The sequence below is a fragment of the Sesamum indicum genome, linkage group LG2 (assembly GCF_026168435.1).
Source record: "Sesamum indicum cultivar Baizhima isolate 11 linkage group LG2, ASM2616843v1, whole genome shotgun sequence".
Classification (NCBI taxonomy): Eukaryota; Viridiplantae; Streptophyta; class Magnoliopsida; order Lamiales; family Pedaliaceae; genus Sesamum; species Sesamum indicum.
Genome location: NC_142658.1, coordinates 13,931,213 through 13,948,104, shown reverse-complemented (window position 1 = coordinate 13,948,104; position 16,892 = coordinate 13,931,213). Strand labels below are relative to the sequence as shown.

The 16,892-nt window shown below is 33.7% G+C and overlaps 1 protein-coding gene across 1 annotated transcript; it reads right to left on the bottom strand.

The window, feature by feature from the left end:
* Positions 1–2,865: 2,865 nt before the first annotated feature.
* LOC105155657 (diacylglycerol kinase 3) lies at positions 2,866–15,037 on the bottom strand. Its single transcript, XM_011071566.3, has 12 exons — positions 14,464–15,037; positions 12,939–13,061; positions 12,688–12,825; positions 12,523–12,608; positions 8,688–8,775; positions 7,125–7,200; positions 6,961–7,043; positions 6,161–6,231; positions 5,188–5,265; positions 4,902–4,989; positions 3,860–3,976; positions 2,866–3,298 (listed from the first exon to the last, which is right to left on the bottom strand). Exons 1-12 carry the CDS (start codon positions 14,809–14,811, stop codon positions 3,140–3,142), a joined length of 1,455 nt encoding a protein of 484 aa, XP_011069868.1. The 5' UTR covers positions 14,812–15,037; the 3' UTR covers positions 2,866–3,139.
* Positions 15,038–16,892: the final 1,855 nt, after the last annotated feature.

The window sequence follows — 16,892 nt, the reverse complement described above, 5'->3', positions numbered from 1 at the left end:
CAAGCGAGGCATGGGGCTCGAGCTTAAGGCCCACCAGCCTCAAGCTGAAGCCCCAGGCAAGGCACCTTAGTTAAGGTCAGCGCCTCAGTTAGCTATAGCTAGCCTTAGGGCCGCACCTGTCCTCACGCACCCTGACTAGTCGCGGTCCACCACCACCTCCTCGTGTAACAATTATATCGGTAGGAAATGATGTTGAAGCTTCCACAGACAGGAGATCCTCAAGGACTTTGCCTTGGCTCCTTTATCCGAACAAACTCCAAGGAGCCTCAGCAAGATCATGGTCTCTAGCTCGAAGCCCGTGTTGGCTTGCTCTTTAACTAAGTTGCTCGAGGAGAAGCAAAGTTGGAATGGCATGCTCTTCAACCAAGTTGGTTAAGGCATCAAAGTTGGTCAAAGCACGCTCTTCAACCAATCTAATCAAGGTGTAAAACCCAGTTTAGGTGTGCTCCTAGACCAAACTGGTCGTGGGGAAATGAAGTTGTTCGAGCCATGCTATTTGACCAAGCTATTCAATGCGTCAAATCCAGTCGAGGCGTGCTCTTTGGCCAAGCTAGTTGAGGAAAAGGAAAGTTGGTAAAGATGTGGAAATTAATCGAGCCATCAAAGCTGATCGAGGCGTATTCTTCAATTGAGGTGGGCAAGGTGAGATGAAGTTGGTCAAGGCCAAGTTGTTCTAGGCTTCGACCAAGCTGGTTCAGGCAAAGTGAAATTGGTCCAACTGCTGAAATCGATCAAGGCGTCGAAGCTGGTCGAGGCATGCTCTTCAATCCAGATGGTCAAGGCAAAACGAAGTTGGTAGATGGATGCTCTTTGACCAAGTTGGTCGAGGCGTCAAAGCCGGTCATCTACTAAATCTATCTTGTGTTCTTGACCCTATCTTTTGCTACTGGGATTGTCAGAAATATGGGTCTTTGCGTCCCAGGGAGCAAACTTGTTTCTGTTGATGTGGGTTATGAAATATGGGAGATTTTATCCCCTTCCCATGTAATAGGGAATAAGTAATAATACATTTCTATTGTTATATTTAAAATTTTCCAAAAAAATACATTACGTGCAACTAGACTTAGGAATCTGTTTTTCAGGATCATTGAGTTAAACTCTTTTAATAGAGTTCTTGAGTGATATATTGTCCTTTATTTTAAGGGTTACTGTCCCTCAATAAAGTATTTGGCAATTTGTCCATGCAGTGACTTAGCACTATTCCTTCGTAATCTTGAAGTGAAAATTCTTGAAAGTACATAGAAGACATTGAATTCAATGTTAATACAAATTGTAGAAGATGAATGGAGCCTTTCATTTTACTATTTGGACTTGAGATTCTTAGACATAGTATTTTTCCTTTTGATGATGTTCAAGGACTTTAGAGAATTTTTAGTTTTCAGATGTTCTCTATTTCTTTGAAAGTCGTATGATTTTAGGGATTTCAGACTCGAATTTATTTATAAGCATTACACTCTTTTACTTCTTAATTCATATTATACATTTTTCTTTATTTTTTATTTTCTAAAAACTTTTTATGAGTTCTTTAATAATTATTTTGAACTTTTGGATGTTGAGCACATCGAGAAAGTTAGTAGTTTCAACTCATTTTTAGAAACTCCGTAGGTTCTTAGATTTAAAAGTTTCAAGCTTTGAGTATTATATCATACACCTCAAAGAAACTTGTGATTTCAACTCATTTTAGGAACTTTATACGAGTTCTAGGGTTGAAGATGTATCAAACTCTTTAGGTGTAATATTATGCACCTTGAAAGAGCTGTGGTCTCAACTCATTTTTTAGAACCTCGTAGGATTTTTCAGGTTGAAAATGTTTTAAGTTTTGGGTGTGAATTATGCACCTCGAGAAAGCTTGTGGTCTCAACTCATTTGTGGGAATTTCATAGGAGTTCTCGGGTTAAGAATGTTTCAAGTTTTAGAGTGTTATACTGTGCACCCCCAAAAAGTTAAGTTAGATTGTTTTAGGCGCTTAAGTTTTTTCTCTCTCCTATCAATGACTTATTATTTAATCATTATAAGGTTGTGTATATGAAAATAAAATCATAAGGAACTCAAACTCTTTATTAGAATTCACGAATACAATGAATTAAGATACTTACATTATTTATGTCTTAAGTAAAGGTATCACGGTCATTTTTTAAAAAATTAACACCATTAGTTGGATTTAATGGAAAAGGGTCGATTGAACTGAGTTTTACAAAACACAAGGGGCTTTTTAGCCTATTCTCATAACAGAGGGTTTTTTTTTGTTTTTTTTGCAGACATTTTAAAATACAAGAGATTTATGCATTTTGTCCAAAAAAAAAATGGTAAAGTCGTGGACGATGTCGACAAATTCACCATATTTTTATTATATATTTTATTTTATTATATTTTTGTTATTAATATTAAAATAATTAGAACTAGAAATGGGAATGCACTTTATGTAGAGCAATAAAATGAGAAGTACTAGAATAGAGGACGTCCGAAGTCCAATGTTCAGCCCACTTATATCATCAGTATGTAACTATCGTATCTGCATATTTGGCCGCAACCAGAACAACAAAATTGGACGGAAACGTACTCATACAAGCTACCACGCTTTCTTCTTTGTATCATCCTACTAATTTGTGAAGTTGTCGATATGCCTGGAAGTTGTTTGATGCAGCCATTGTTTCACTAATATATAGTTAAGCAGACACTATATTGATACAGTTAATCATATTTGCAGAAAACAGATACATACCTCTATCACCAAGCTAATCTGCATAAAGAGCACTCTAATTTTGCAGTCTGGATGAGAGAGAGAGAGAGAGACCCGGGGGGGGGGGGGGGGGTTAGAGCCCAAGCAACATAACTACTCTCCATAAGCCAGCCAAAAATGATCACTTGTACCAAGTAATTTTCATTTATCGACTGTAACAAGCAACCAATTCATTTAGAACTCACTCCGCCGAACAATACATTTTTTGTAAAATGGCACAAACAATACCGACATCACATAATCTGGCACCAATTTGGAGTCAGCTAAGATATGTCGCATAAAGAATGGATTATATACATAGTTAGGCAGAGATATGTACGTCAACCTGATGCTGAGAAGATGAATAATTTGAAAGAAGCCCCCTCATGAAGAAGATGCTTTACATAAGGTTAGCCGAAACTATTGTGCCCTGACCATAATGGACTGATGTGGTACTTTCTTAATTTCCACAAACGTTGAGTACTCCTTGTCCATGCGCTGTCTCCATGGTTCACCATCCATTTGCATGTATGCCTCTTTCCATTCTCCTCCTCTAAGCTCAAACCGGATAGCTGAAGCCTACAGTAGCATAGTTCGTTTGATTGAATATCAGAAGTAAAAGAGTGTCATGAACCAGTAAAGCCAACCATAAATTGACTGTTTAACATATGTGGAAAGACCAACTATCTGAATTTCGGTACTAGAGAAATAAAGACCAAAAGATGAGGGGATAAGCTGCTTTACAGAAATTGTATTTGCATTCATGCTCCAGCTGCCATATCACAGCATTTGGCAACAATAGACCAGCGCAAGTCATTTTGAGGTTTATTAGCCCGTATTCTTCTTGCAATAATGCAAAATATGGAAATATAAAAATAACCAAAGGTCATGCAACAACCACCTCACGTAAGGACTACATTCTATAATGTTTTGGCAAATCCAACTTCTAGGATGCAGCACAGAACTTATCCTCAAGTCCTCCAGCCATTTGCTTGAGAAGTGGCACCGAAATGAAAATAATCACTTACTCATCATCTTTTACTCATAAGTGGATAAGATTTTTTCCGCAATCACCATGATTACATAGGTACTAAAAATTTTGTTTAAGCTACATAAAATAGTTCGAATTGATTCCAGTACCTGGGCTATGTGTTTTGCAGATATCAGTTCAACCATAACCATTGAAGCATGCCAACCTTGTTTGAAACCAAAGACTTCCAGACAACCATCATCTGCATGGGCTTCAACAAATCCTCTCTGGAGAAGGAAATGAACAAAAGAAACTTTCATCAGCTTATGCGCTGTCAACAGAATCTTTCAAAGTGTGAGGATGAATCAACAGTACAATATTAATCTAGACATAAGTTCTACGGGTTAAATACAATTTACCCGTGTTAATAAAAAAGTGCAAAAAAAACCCTGTGAAAAAACAAAGTGCAATTTACGCCCCGCGACACTAAAAAGTGATGCAATCTACCCCCCTTCACCCTAAGTTCTACAACTGCTTTAGACATTGCGATAGAGTTTAGTTGATATATAGGCACCAAACAAGCACATAACAAGTAGAGATGCACAAGATAGGAGGGTAAAATCCGTATGACTGTAAACAATCTCAACCTCTTATTTCATGAAAGAACAGAGTAAATACTGCTTTTTCCAATCAAATACTGCAACCACTTATCATAATTTCAGTCCAGGGGTTTCATTTCTGTTCTCAAGTTATGATCTTGGTACCTATTCACAAATACTCTTTCGGAAGCGAAGCAGTCAAGCGATATGCTTTAACATTGAAAAAACAAGGCATGTGACACCCAAAAGGGCACGTTAATAACTTCCCTTTGAAGGGAAATGAAAACCACGCAACGCACTTTGCGGTAAGGCAGCAGGGAAAAACAGCCAAACTCATCACAGCAGAAATAGAATGGAGACACATTATCAGAGATTCAAAAATAGTTGGGATTTGAGAGAAAGGAAGCACACAAGCTAGATGATAAACAGTAAACTAAGTAGAGAAAATATTCCTGAAATCAACCAGGTGAACCAATAACTCATCCACCTGAATAAAATATAATGTATGTCCTCATATATGTAATAAAATTCTTTGCATCAAAATAAGAGAGGGTCATAATATGCAGTCATATCATGTTACATGTTCAAGTAGTAAGGTGTGTGTTCTCTGTACCTTCTCAAGATAATCAGGCTTCAAATTGCCCCACGGATTTCTTCCACTTCCATAGCTAGGAAGATTAAGAGCAACAATAGATCTCACACTGGAGAAGTCAATGTAATTCAGGTAAATAAAAGCAAAATGTATCAAAACCAATCTAGCAAAACTAAAGAAAATAGAAAAGCACATAAAAATGAAGGAGTAACCGCAAGCATTCAGATAATGATTATTCAAGTTAACTTGTGAGAGTAAAATATATAAAGCTAGATACAAGAATATGGTCTTGCAAAAAAATATCAACCTTGACGGCACAGGGATTTGCTCCCACTTTGAATGATTAACCTTCTTAATGTATATCCTCAAGATGTTCCTCAAGGACCTGTAGAACAATATGAATATATAGATTTCAACAGATAGTGGTTCATGCAGAATGGTTATGAGTCGAAGCAATGAAGATGTGCAGCAAAATAGAATAACAGAATATAAGCAACAAGTCCTTGGAACATTAACAGACATAATAAGCATATTCAGATACTTGTAGTATCCTATTCTCATTCATGGAATTTAAATAGTTAACCAGAAGAACAGGGATCCAGAAAAATTCCCCTGCCCTATCGACATAGTAACTTAGTTAACCAAGTGAAAAACTTGGTTATATCATAATAGAGGGAGAAACAGTTCAGATTAAGTTAATGTGAACAAGAAGACCAAGGCATGCTCCAAGTCATAGATCAAGATTCAAGGACTAAACACAATGGCTCAATTGTGATCCTCCACCATGAGATTAAAATTGAAATATTCCCATCAATAACTGGGAGAAGGAAAAACCGAAAAAGGTATTATGAAACAATTGATAACTTGACCAATGGGTTAAATACTCTTTTTAAGTAAATAAATAAAAAGAAATGAGATTCTAGTTAGTAATAACCCATAAGGTAAAGGTCAAACAGAATGGTGCCAAAATGTGAAACTATAACAAGCATCTCCAAATGGGAGTACAATTCTAGGAAATTCATTCAACTTGTCAAGTGGTTTGAAGAAAAAAAAAAGGTTGAGAAAAGAACGACAAGAGTTAACTTGTTAAAACATGATAAAAATTAGATGTTTATGTAGTGCTGGAATCTCCACTGAGAAAGAGTTTAACAAGCAAATACCATAAACCAAGATTTCGCTGATGATAGACTATGACATGTCCAGGCCATATTTAACTAGGGGCACATTTTGGAATAGGATAATTCAATTCCCATTTTCAAGAATTGAGACAAAAATCTGACCTTAAACCTGGATCACTGCTGCATGGCGTGAAGAACCACCCTTGCGTGCAACTGTATCCAGAATAGATCAACTGCATGCAAGAAACAAAACTTAAGAGTTTCGTGTGAGTGAAAGTTATCTATCTGGAAAAGGAAATCACATTTAACTTAAAAGAAGGTATCGGACTTCTGTGCAAAATTAATTAATTAAGAAATAATTGCGATAAGAAGCACCAAGATGACACCCACATATGGATCATATTAAGAGTAAAACTAGATGAAAATCTAGTAAACCTCCAAAGATAAATTTTAATATTTGTGAACTCGTCTACTGATGATTCCATGTAAGTGGTGAACTAAAATAGTAACTTCACTAAGGAAGACACTCATTAAGCTTGCAATTCCCAAGGCAGATTCCAACTTTCTTGCTCTTTTATTCATCATTTCACCTATTCCAGAATGTGAAGAATGACAGGTACCAAGACCTTTTGACTCATAGCTCACAACCCTGTTGGAGTACCTAATGGCCCAAGCCTCAAATAAAACTTCAGCAGAATGAGATACAGCACAACTGTACAGCATTAATTTATTAAGGAAGTCCCAGTGCTTCATCAAGTGAAAGCGTAAGGACGCATTTAAAAGGAAAGATTGAAGGAAAAATAAACATCCTATCCGCAGATCAGGATCTTGTTGGTGAGATATTTAAGTTTCATATATCATACAGTCGAGAGTATCAGAATTCTACATCCTGGGAGGTGAGATCACTTCTGCAACCAATCCAAGGGGGAATTAGTCTAGAAGTTTAGAAGAACAATTTTCACCTTGTTTGAGATTGGGCCTTGAGCGAGGTATGGTTTTTCATTGCGTAAATTGTGGAACCCATAAGCAACTTGGGCATCCATTCCTTCATCCAAATAAACAGTGATTTTTTCAACCAAAAGAACATAAACATACAGAGAAAAACACTGAAAACCAAATTGCATACCTATGCTGAAATAATTATAAAAGACTCCTTGATAGCAGTCAACCTTCTCTGGGATGTCCCCCTCAACAGCCAGTTCCTGCACAATCAAGAAGAGGCTTATACTAGCAAACACCAGGAAACACAACCAAGAAATAGAGACAAGGTTATTCCCTTCGATCAGCAAATTGATGAACACAATAATTGTAATCTCACTTACATCGTTCATGGATTAGAGCCATGCTTAAAGAACAATGATGTCTTTAACTCTATGACTAGCAGCAAATACACATGGTTCTCATATATCGTGACAACTAAGTTGCTCATGCACTTATATGCATGAATTAGTCTAATTTGAGCAAAAACGCTTGGATGACCTGTCATAACTTTGTCTTTTGGGATTTATCACCAAAGCCGATGATTCACTGGAAACACATCAATAGGAAAAGAATAAACAAAACCAGCAATTTCAAAGCGGGGGGAAGTCCGCTCTAATGTTTCTGATTTCAATACTCTACAATCTTCTCTAGAACCTTGAGATGAATAAATCAAGATATATTTTCATAATACAAGTGCCCAATCTTTAGTGTCCTTGCACTTTAAATCCAGAAACAAGACAGAAAAAGAAAAAGAAATAGATCTCAGATACTCTTATATCTTCTCACTAACTATAAGTGTAAGCAAACATAGGAGTTCCTCATAAATCTGTAGGACACAAAGAAAAGCGGAGTAAGCTGTACATGACATGAAATCAATCCTTAGGACTAGAGAGCAAGTTATAACAATAAGGATAAGGAGCAGATGACAGAGACAAATTAAAGCTGCAAATAGTAACCATCCAAATGCATAATATGAAAACATAATAAATAGAATGGGAATTTGATAAAGATTAACAGATGGAGCATAGTTTGGTTATGAGACCTTCAATTTGGAATAGCAACTATCTGGAACAGTTGTCCTAAGCTCAGGACCATCTTGATAGAATTTAGGTGCTCGAAGATTGTTGCACGGAGAAAGAAAATGAGGGTCTTCAAGACCAAGAAGAATTTGAGTATCAAGGGAGCTAACTTTTATGAAAACTTCAAGATCCCATAAGCTCATAAACTTTGATATATCGCTCTTATTTGAAGTTTTTGGCATTAGTATGAACTCTCAAAAGTTCATTTCACCCTTAAAAGTTTACTTTTCCTTTGACCGACACACGCAGCCAATCGCACACGGGCCAATAGGTTCCAAACCCAACACCTCAACTATGAAATGTTGGGCCCTAAGCTATTGGGGTACCCCCTAGAGGACTTTGAACGAGATATTGTATCTTGCATGCTCCTAAAGCTGGAGGTTATAAGAAAAACAAGCACAGAGTGTTGGTATACATAAAAGTTAGAACAGAGTGTTAGTATACATAAGAGTTAGAACCACTGCCACTTATCTATTCATTCATCACCGAGAAATTAACTCTTTTATCGTGTGTTAACAACTAGCACTTGCAAACTAAGTAAGAATTAAACAATGACGAACCATGAAAAAGATTAACAAAAATGAATGAAATGAAAACTCAAAAAACCAAAGCTAACTTCATCCACAAACCTGATCGAGAGGTGTTTCTTCTATTGCCTTCAGAGAATAAGGTGTCTCCAACTCCTCACCTGCCGGCATAGATATTAAAACCTGCCAACTGCAGACAAAAGACATTAGAAAAAATAAACAGGTCCCCCTGGACAGATTAAATACACTTTCTAATTACTGGTGGCTGAAAACTTGTGCAAGTACATGTGCCAGAGTTGGCATATTATAGACATCATGCAATGTTTAAGCTATCTTTTACTTCAAGGAACATCAGAACTCCACATCTTCAGATATAAAACCAAGCACACAGATTATCATTATTATATAATTAATATCAATGAATAAATAGCAGGTGACTAACTCTTTTAAACCCAAAGAATTTACAATGCCACACTACATTGCAACCAAGTGGATCATGCAATTTCAACTTGCAGGCTTGAAATTCTTTTGAAATTTGGATTTACCCAGGGTAAGTAATCTTATCAGAAAATGCATATCCTACTCTCCTAACCAGGTGGATCAAAGCTCTTAAATGCTTTTGCAATTTGGACTTATACAGAGTATGGTAATGTTATCAAGCAAACCGAATTTGACTCATCACTTCCCAGAAACAAATTACAACTTCTGCCTACCTTCCAGCGTTATTTTAGAAAAATAGAAGGAAAACGTGAATCCTTGCATCTTCCCTGAGCATCCTATGCGCTGCCCCCCCCCCCCCCAGACCCACCGCAACACCCTCAGTTGACTAAACACAAAATCACAGCACAAAAAGGCATAGCAACTCAACTTCATGGAATTCATCAAATATATATTTTCTTCTCAACAGCCCCATACTTAGTGAAAGTCACAGCAGTACCATCACTATGATACCAAAGATCATTCAAGGTAACAAACTAAAGATGTACCACCTGCTCTCTCTTTCTCCTCGTATGTGTATATATATATACTAAATATAAAAGTATGAATCTTTCGTGTTTGTTCTTCATTGTGAAAAGGCATTCATATCCTTACTTAAATAACCTTTATAATAATAAATAAAAACTACTTATAAAAGCATAAAATTCTATTACAAGAAGACTATTTAAGAGTTTTAATACCTCTAAACTACTTAGGCAATGATAAATATATCCTACTAAAAATATAGGCTAATAATATGTCTATGCAATTAATTTGTTAGAAAATATTTTAAATACTTTAAGAATATTATTTTACTAGGACACAGTGTCACTTAAAATGAATAGCATTGGAATAATAAATAAAACAATAAACTTCAAAAACTACATATATATATATATTTACATATATATAAAAGAACAAATATCATGAAATTTTAAATAAAAATTATCAATCTTATTAAATTAGAAATGCTTTTGAAAAATTTAACATTGGTGAATTCTTACTAATTGACTTCAAGTTTAATACTAGTAGTAGAAAATTGTTTTGAGATTACAGGTCATGTACTTTTGATTTTTACCATAGTATACCGGAGATAAAATAATAATACTAAATGCAACTTATGATTAAATATATAATAGTGAGAATTTCTTGAGGGGCTTATTACTATAGAAGACATTTGTATCCTTACTATAGTTCTCTTTTTAATAATAAATTAGAGGGATAATTACATTTACACTGTCTGATTTATAGTGTGTTTACATAAACCACCCTTGCCTTTTGTATAATTATATAAACCACCCCTAACATCCAAAGAATAGGGGTAGTTGTCTAATAATGTTGATATTTTTTAGAGGTGTATGTGTAGTTTCCCAAATGCAGTGGTGCTTTGTGTAAATAATGTTGACGTTTCTATGGTGTATATGTAATTATCCAAAAGACATGGATACAAAGTGTAAATGTAATTATCTCTAAATGAGAATTAGTTACAAGAACCCAATTCTGTCAAAGTATAAAAGTATTTTTTTTTTTTTTTTAATAATGGAAAACTGAAATTTCATTCAACCGCAATATTGGCCAAAAGCAGCAGTAGAATAGCCTGTGGGAGCTATGACTTTCCAACAAGATTGTAGTCAACAATCCAAGTTAGGAAATGAGCTAAAAGCATAAAAGTATTTGGTATTTCTAATTTGTCTAGATTACTTAGAGAATGAATAATATATTCTAAAATATAAATAAGCAAATAAAATTTAACGTTAATTTGCTAGGAACAATTTTAAATATAATTTTAAAAAAGTTGATTTACCTGGGCAGTGTAAAATTTAAAATGACTAGCATGCGAGTAAGATATAAATATATGTTAATCCAAACTTCCATCATAAAAGCATAATAAAGAATAAAATATTAGAAAATTCCAAATAAAAATCATCAATGTTATTATAGAATTTTGATGAAAATTTTAAAGTGAGTGACTTCAGACTAATTGATTTTATTTTTAACATTAGTATCAGATAATTCTTTTTAGATTGTACTTTTACTCTTTTTTCCTTCATATATAACATAATGGAGGTAAAATAATACAATAAATGCAATTTGGGTTTAAATTGCAATGACAATATATGCTATTTAAAAGAAAAAATGAAAACAATTTGATCAAAATAAATAAGGTATTATGAGGTCATACTAAAGAGTACGAAATACAAATTTGCAATTCGAAACCAAACACACCATGTGAGCACCTGCCCGAAAGAATAATATTGGATATAAGAATGCGCTAAAAACTAATGAAGTTGAAAAAGAGTATACACGTTAGAATTTAAAGAGTAGTGGATACAATTGTAGGATCTCATGATAAACAAAAGTAAATGAAGTATTAATTATAAGAAGCACTAATTTTTATATATTAAGTTTAAATTAAGTATGAAATATCTCATTATATAATTTTCAATATTAAATAATCTTATATGCACATAAAAGATTAAGTTTTAAAAACATGAAATACTATTGATTTAGAAATATATAATACCAATTAAATTTATATGAATTAATAGATCAAGAAATCATACTGAAAATATGAAGTTAACAATGCAAAGAATAATATTTTATCCAATAATATTTTAAATTTAGAAATTAATGAAGAATGTAAACAATATTTTGACAAACTCTAAGAATTGATAGTAAAATATAATTAGAGTAATTATTGGACATTTCAATGCAAATTAATATGGATATGTCTATTACATTAATTTTTTATAAAAAGAATATTCAATAAATGATAAGTTTAAAATCATTTCAAATCAATAATAAGAAAGAGAATTCAGGATATGATAGTAAAATAAAAAAAATAATATTTCACAAAAATAATATAACAAATAAAATAAAAAAAATAGACATTTAAAATAAAACATGATCAATTCTACTAAACTGGAATTTCTTATAAAAAGTTCAAAGTTATGAGACTTCGTTAATTTTTTAATATTGGATTATAGTTTACTTTTGTATTAATTTGTTCTAATACACAATCATTAAAAATAATCATTATTAAATACGAAATGCAAACATTCAATTTTAAGAAATAAATCTTTTATTTAATATATCAATTAAATTTAGAATGAGTTACAAATAACAAATTAAATGGTTTTCTCATCGATTAAAATAATCATTATCAAGTTTTTTGAAAATATAATTATATACTAATGATTCAATAATAGAAATATTAATAAAATTATGAGTTTAATTCTTTAATAACTAATAAATTCTACATTCATATCTAAAAGTCTGTTTTTACACATGCATTGCACATGATACTTCCTAATATATATATATGTTCCTAATATATATATATATGCATATATATATATATATATATCCTTTTCAGGAAACCCATATGTTAACCAAAGTAACAATAATAACATTAGAATTATATGAAAGATCATTCAAGGTTAGAAACTAAAGATGTCACCTATCCAGATGAGCAGTAGTACCACAGGCGACCTTCTCAAGAGTTCTTTTTATGGCTGATCTCCAATTAAAAGGGAATGAACCACCCTGCAAAGGACATTTGAAAAATCTGTAAAACTGGCTAGACAGGAACGAGATGCCAAGTTGATGGAGATGAAAAAATTACCCAACCAAAACTCCTTGACAAGTCATTTCCTGTACCAAGGGGGATAATTCCAGTTGGAGGAACTGGCAGCCTGTCCTGTTTGTTAAGTTCTCCAAGACACCCAAGGACCCACCCAACAGTACCATCACCTCCGGCTACCTGTCAAAGACTAGACACATTAATGTTTTCCAAACAAATTCACCATAAGAACGAAGATTCACAAGAATGTGTTTGGAATGGGAAATGGTAAACAGTCATTATAAGATGTGTACCACAATCCTAAGTTTTTCACGAGTCGCTTTTGCGCAGTTGTCTCCAAGACTAGCAAACTTCTCCAGGCAAGACAATCCATATTGAACAAATTCATGAGGCTTCACAGCCGAAAGGTCAAAAACCTGATAGCATTTAACATAAAACAAGAAAGACAATTTAAAACCAACAATATATGCAGCAATCACTCAACCACACTTTTTGCAAAACACAAACAGGAGAATATATATTAAACCAAAAAAAAAAAAGAATTGTACTCCCTCTATCGAGAATCCTGCATTTCACCAGCTTACTATACTGATCCTTTACGAGCATTGATATAATGACAGTTCGACCGTAATATATATTATACTGTTTAGTACAGGTTATTTAAGTATGTTTTAAAACGATCAACTAAGTTGTTCGTTATTGAACTTATAACAATATTCAAGTTGACATGTCATTAGTACAAGGACTATTGACAAAGTTTTACGACTAAAGCACTTTTAGGTCATGCCTGTAAGCTCTTCATATTACAGCTATCTTTAAGTAGCACCACATCAATGATTATGGAATTCCAGCTAAAATCCCCAGGGCAGTATAGCATATTGTTCAGCCTTAGTTGAACTACTAATATTTAAACCCTGAAATCACTTCCATAAAACTTAAAGACTTATATCATGGTAATACCAACACATAACTAATATAAAGCCAATACCTCAAAAATAGAGGTTGAGAAGCATAGGAGACGGTGCAATGCATTGCAGCTAACAGATCTTATCCCTCAAAAAGTTAAATAAAAAAATAAATACATTTAGAATTAAGTTACAGAAAATGAGAACAAATGGAAAAAGAAGTTTCACAACTATTTTGATCTCGCTCTCACCGCCCACCAGGATATGCAAAATATCCAAAATCGCATGTAAGAGGTAGGTGAAACTAAACTTCAAATTGAAATGATATTTCCCTATCCAAACACAAAAATTAATTTGGCACTTTGTTAACAAAAAATGCTAATCCTGGCACGTTGATGCCTCCAATTTGATTAGAGAGAGAGAGAGATTCATCACCAAAGTAAGAACGGACGTTTTCGGCACTTTGCTCCCTCAATATTTTTTTCCCCGAATAATTTTTTTAAGCACTCTATTATTTTTTGAAGTAGGAAAATGGCAAGATATACTTGATTTTTTCAGTAGCCAAGAACGGGCTCTTTCTTCCGACCAATTTTATATCATCGGAAACCACCAGAACTATAATCTTTCAGTTACCGAAGCACTAATGTTGTCGTTTTGAGTGAGAAAAGAGGTAAAGATTTTCTTTTTTTTGAGAAATTTACCCCTAAGGCCCCTGAAATGGTGTGTCACGCACTCATCGGAAAAAGAAAAGACACAAAAGAAAATTAAAAAAAAAGGGACTTAAACTAGCAATTAGCACAGAGTTTTGTACAAGACCAAACGACTAATACATACGGCAAAGATACATACAATAGTACGTATCCGCACGCGAGCGTACAGCGCACGCATCCGCACGAATATGCGTCTAGATTACCTGTTCTTCACCCATGAGTTCCTGGAGCCGAGCCTTGAGTTCGGGCCCATGCCTCCCACCACTCTTCGAATTGATAAAAACTACCATAGGCCACTCAGCAGGCTCCACCTGCTCCGCTCCTTCCGCATGAGCCGCCTCAAAGTACTGAGCCACGGCGGCGGCGCCGACGTCCTTCGCTCTGATCGCCTCCCTCATGGCCAGCCTGAGGTACTCAGGAAACGTGATCTTCCTTCGCAGTTCCTCCTTGTGGACACGCACGCCGGACAGCGTGCAACCGCGCAAGGAGTCGATCACTGACGAGCGACCGGAGGCGGAACTCCTCGTCGGCGTGACAGGTGCGTCCATCATCACTCGATGAATCTCCGGTTACCCTTCCAGCGGCGGCGTCGGAGAAGTACTTATCCGGTGATGTGTGTGGGGGAGTTTTATGAGATTGGGGGGTTTGGTTCAATGGAATTCCGCAAATGCCACCACGTGCTCAACTGTTTAACCGGTCGTTGGGATTTCAATGCCCTTTCGCTGTTTTGCGCTTTCTTCGCTTTTCTATTCTGTTTCCCGTTTTCTTAACTGTGTGCTGCTTTAAAGGTAAACGCGGAACACAAACACGGTTTCGGATCATATTCGAAACTTATGAAATCAATTTTGCATTAAATTGATGGGATTTTTTCTTTTCTTTTTTTTATGGGGAAAGAAATAAAGGATAATTAATGTAAATTTTACCTTATACTAATTAAATATGATTAATAATTAAAGAAAAAAATAAATAAAATTTTTGACTAATTATAAAATTATGATATTTCAGTCTTACCATACGCATATGATGTATATGTTGGTAATACACATTTATTTACATGAGGAAAAAACTAATTTTATATATATAAACTATACAATAAATTAAAAATACACCATACTATAAATACTCAAAATATTATTTCTTATATCAAGTTATTTCTGATTGATTTGACAACAATACATTATACACTCTCTCTCAAAAATCTCTCCCTAAATCCTAATATGATAAATTCCCATCTCATCCCTTCATCAAAGTCATAACCACATCAGCATAAGATTTTTAGCTGATGAGATCTTACTCGATTGAAAAGGTTAATATTATGATCAAAGGGTTGTGATTCGATCCCACGAATACGGATGTATATTTATTATTATAAGAATTTCTTTTTAATTTTTGTGTCTGATTTGCACGTATTCGTGATTCGAATTATTGATTTACTTAATTATTTTTCGAATTTGAATATATTAAATAATGTAATGAATCGTATACTATCAAAAGAAAAAGAAAAAATTCTTAATTGTGCACTTCTTTTATAAATAAAAAGTACCAAATTTATGTATGCGTTTTTTAGTGTTTCTAATATGTTTGAGTTTTCCATCTTATATTAATAATAATGTAAGATAAATTAAAATAGCCCAACAGTGTCTTTTATAGAAATATAGACAAACATTTAAAAATGTTTTGATTTTCTATGGGACATCTGGAAAATAAAGACAAAAAAGGCCTACACAAATGTCTCCTCACCAACTTGTATATGTATTATTATATAATTAAATTATAAGTCAACAACGTCAAATTTAATTGACAAAATACTTTATATGATATTGATGTGATTAGCGCTTGATCGAATATAGGTACTTAACAGCAGTGGTTGTAATCGATTTATTAAATAAAAAGAATAATATTTTATTAGTTTTATATTATAAAAAATATAACTAAATCAAAGGCGTGGAAATTATGGTATACAAAATATGGAGGGTGAGGATTGCTGGGAATGGTCAAAATTGGTTTTGGAAAGGAGAAGTTTCTTGTTCACTGGAAAATTGGCGTGTTTCTAGATGAAAGCATTGACTTGAACTAGCTGACGATTTTGGAATTTTTGGTGTGGATGGATGGATGAGTTTTTCGATTATTGTAGTTTCTGATTAACTTCTATGAAATTAGACCATTGACTTTCAAATATCGATACAATCTACGGTCGAGGTTTCATGAAAGAAAAAATAAGTTGCAAAAGGACTTTTTTTTTTAAAAAAATTTGATATAATTATGAATATATTTTTTATTGTTTTAAAAATTATCAACTCTCTCTAATTTTAACGGTTGTCTAACAGTTAGTCCAATCTGTTAGTGTTTATTAAGTTTTCGTTCATTTTTATGGTAAACTGACAAAAATGCGCTGGTGGACTAAAAATTATAAATTTATTTTATTTTTTAATATTTTTTATTTCCTTTTGTGGATTATATGGATAATTTTTTTTATAATTTTTCATATTTTTTCATTCACTCGTCCAAATTTTTACAAAATTTTAATTTTTTTTAAAAATATATATAATAAAGATAAATTAAAGTTGACAATTTCATACCTACATTCAAGGATTACATTATTTCATCAAACATCAAGGGGGTACTTGTAATT

Excerpts from the sequence above, each read along its gene's own strand:
- LOC105155657 (XM_011071566.3), bottom strand. The coding sequence starts at position 14,811 with ATGATGGACGCACCTGTCACGCCGACGAGGAGTTCCGCCTCCGGTCGC. Across the intron at positions 13,062-14,463 it reads AACTCATGGGTGAAGAACAG|GTTTTTGACCTTTCGGCTGT; the intron begins GTAATCTAGACG and ends AAATGCTATCAG. Across the intron at positions 7,201-8,687 it reads AAGAAACACCTCTCGATCAG|GAACTGGCTGTTGAGGGGGA; the intron begins GTTTGTGGATGA and ends TTGATTGTGCAG.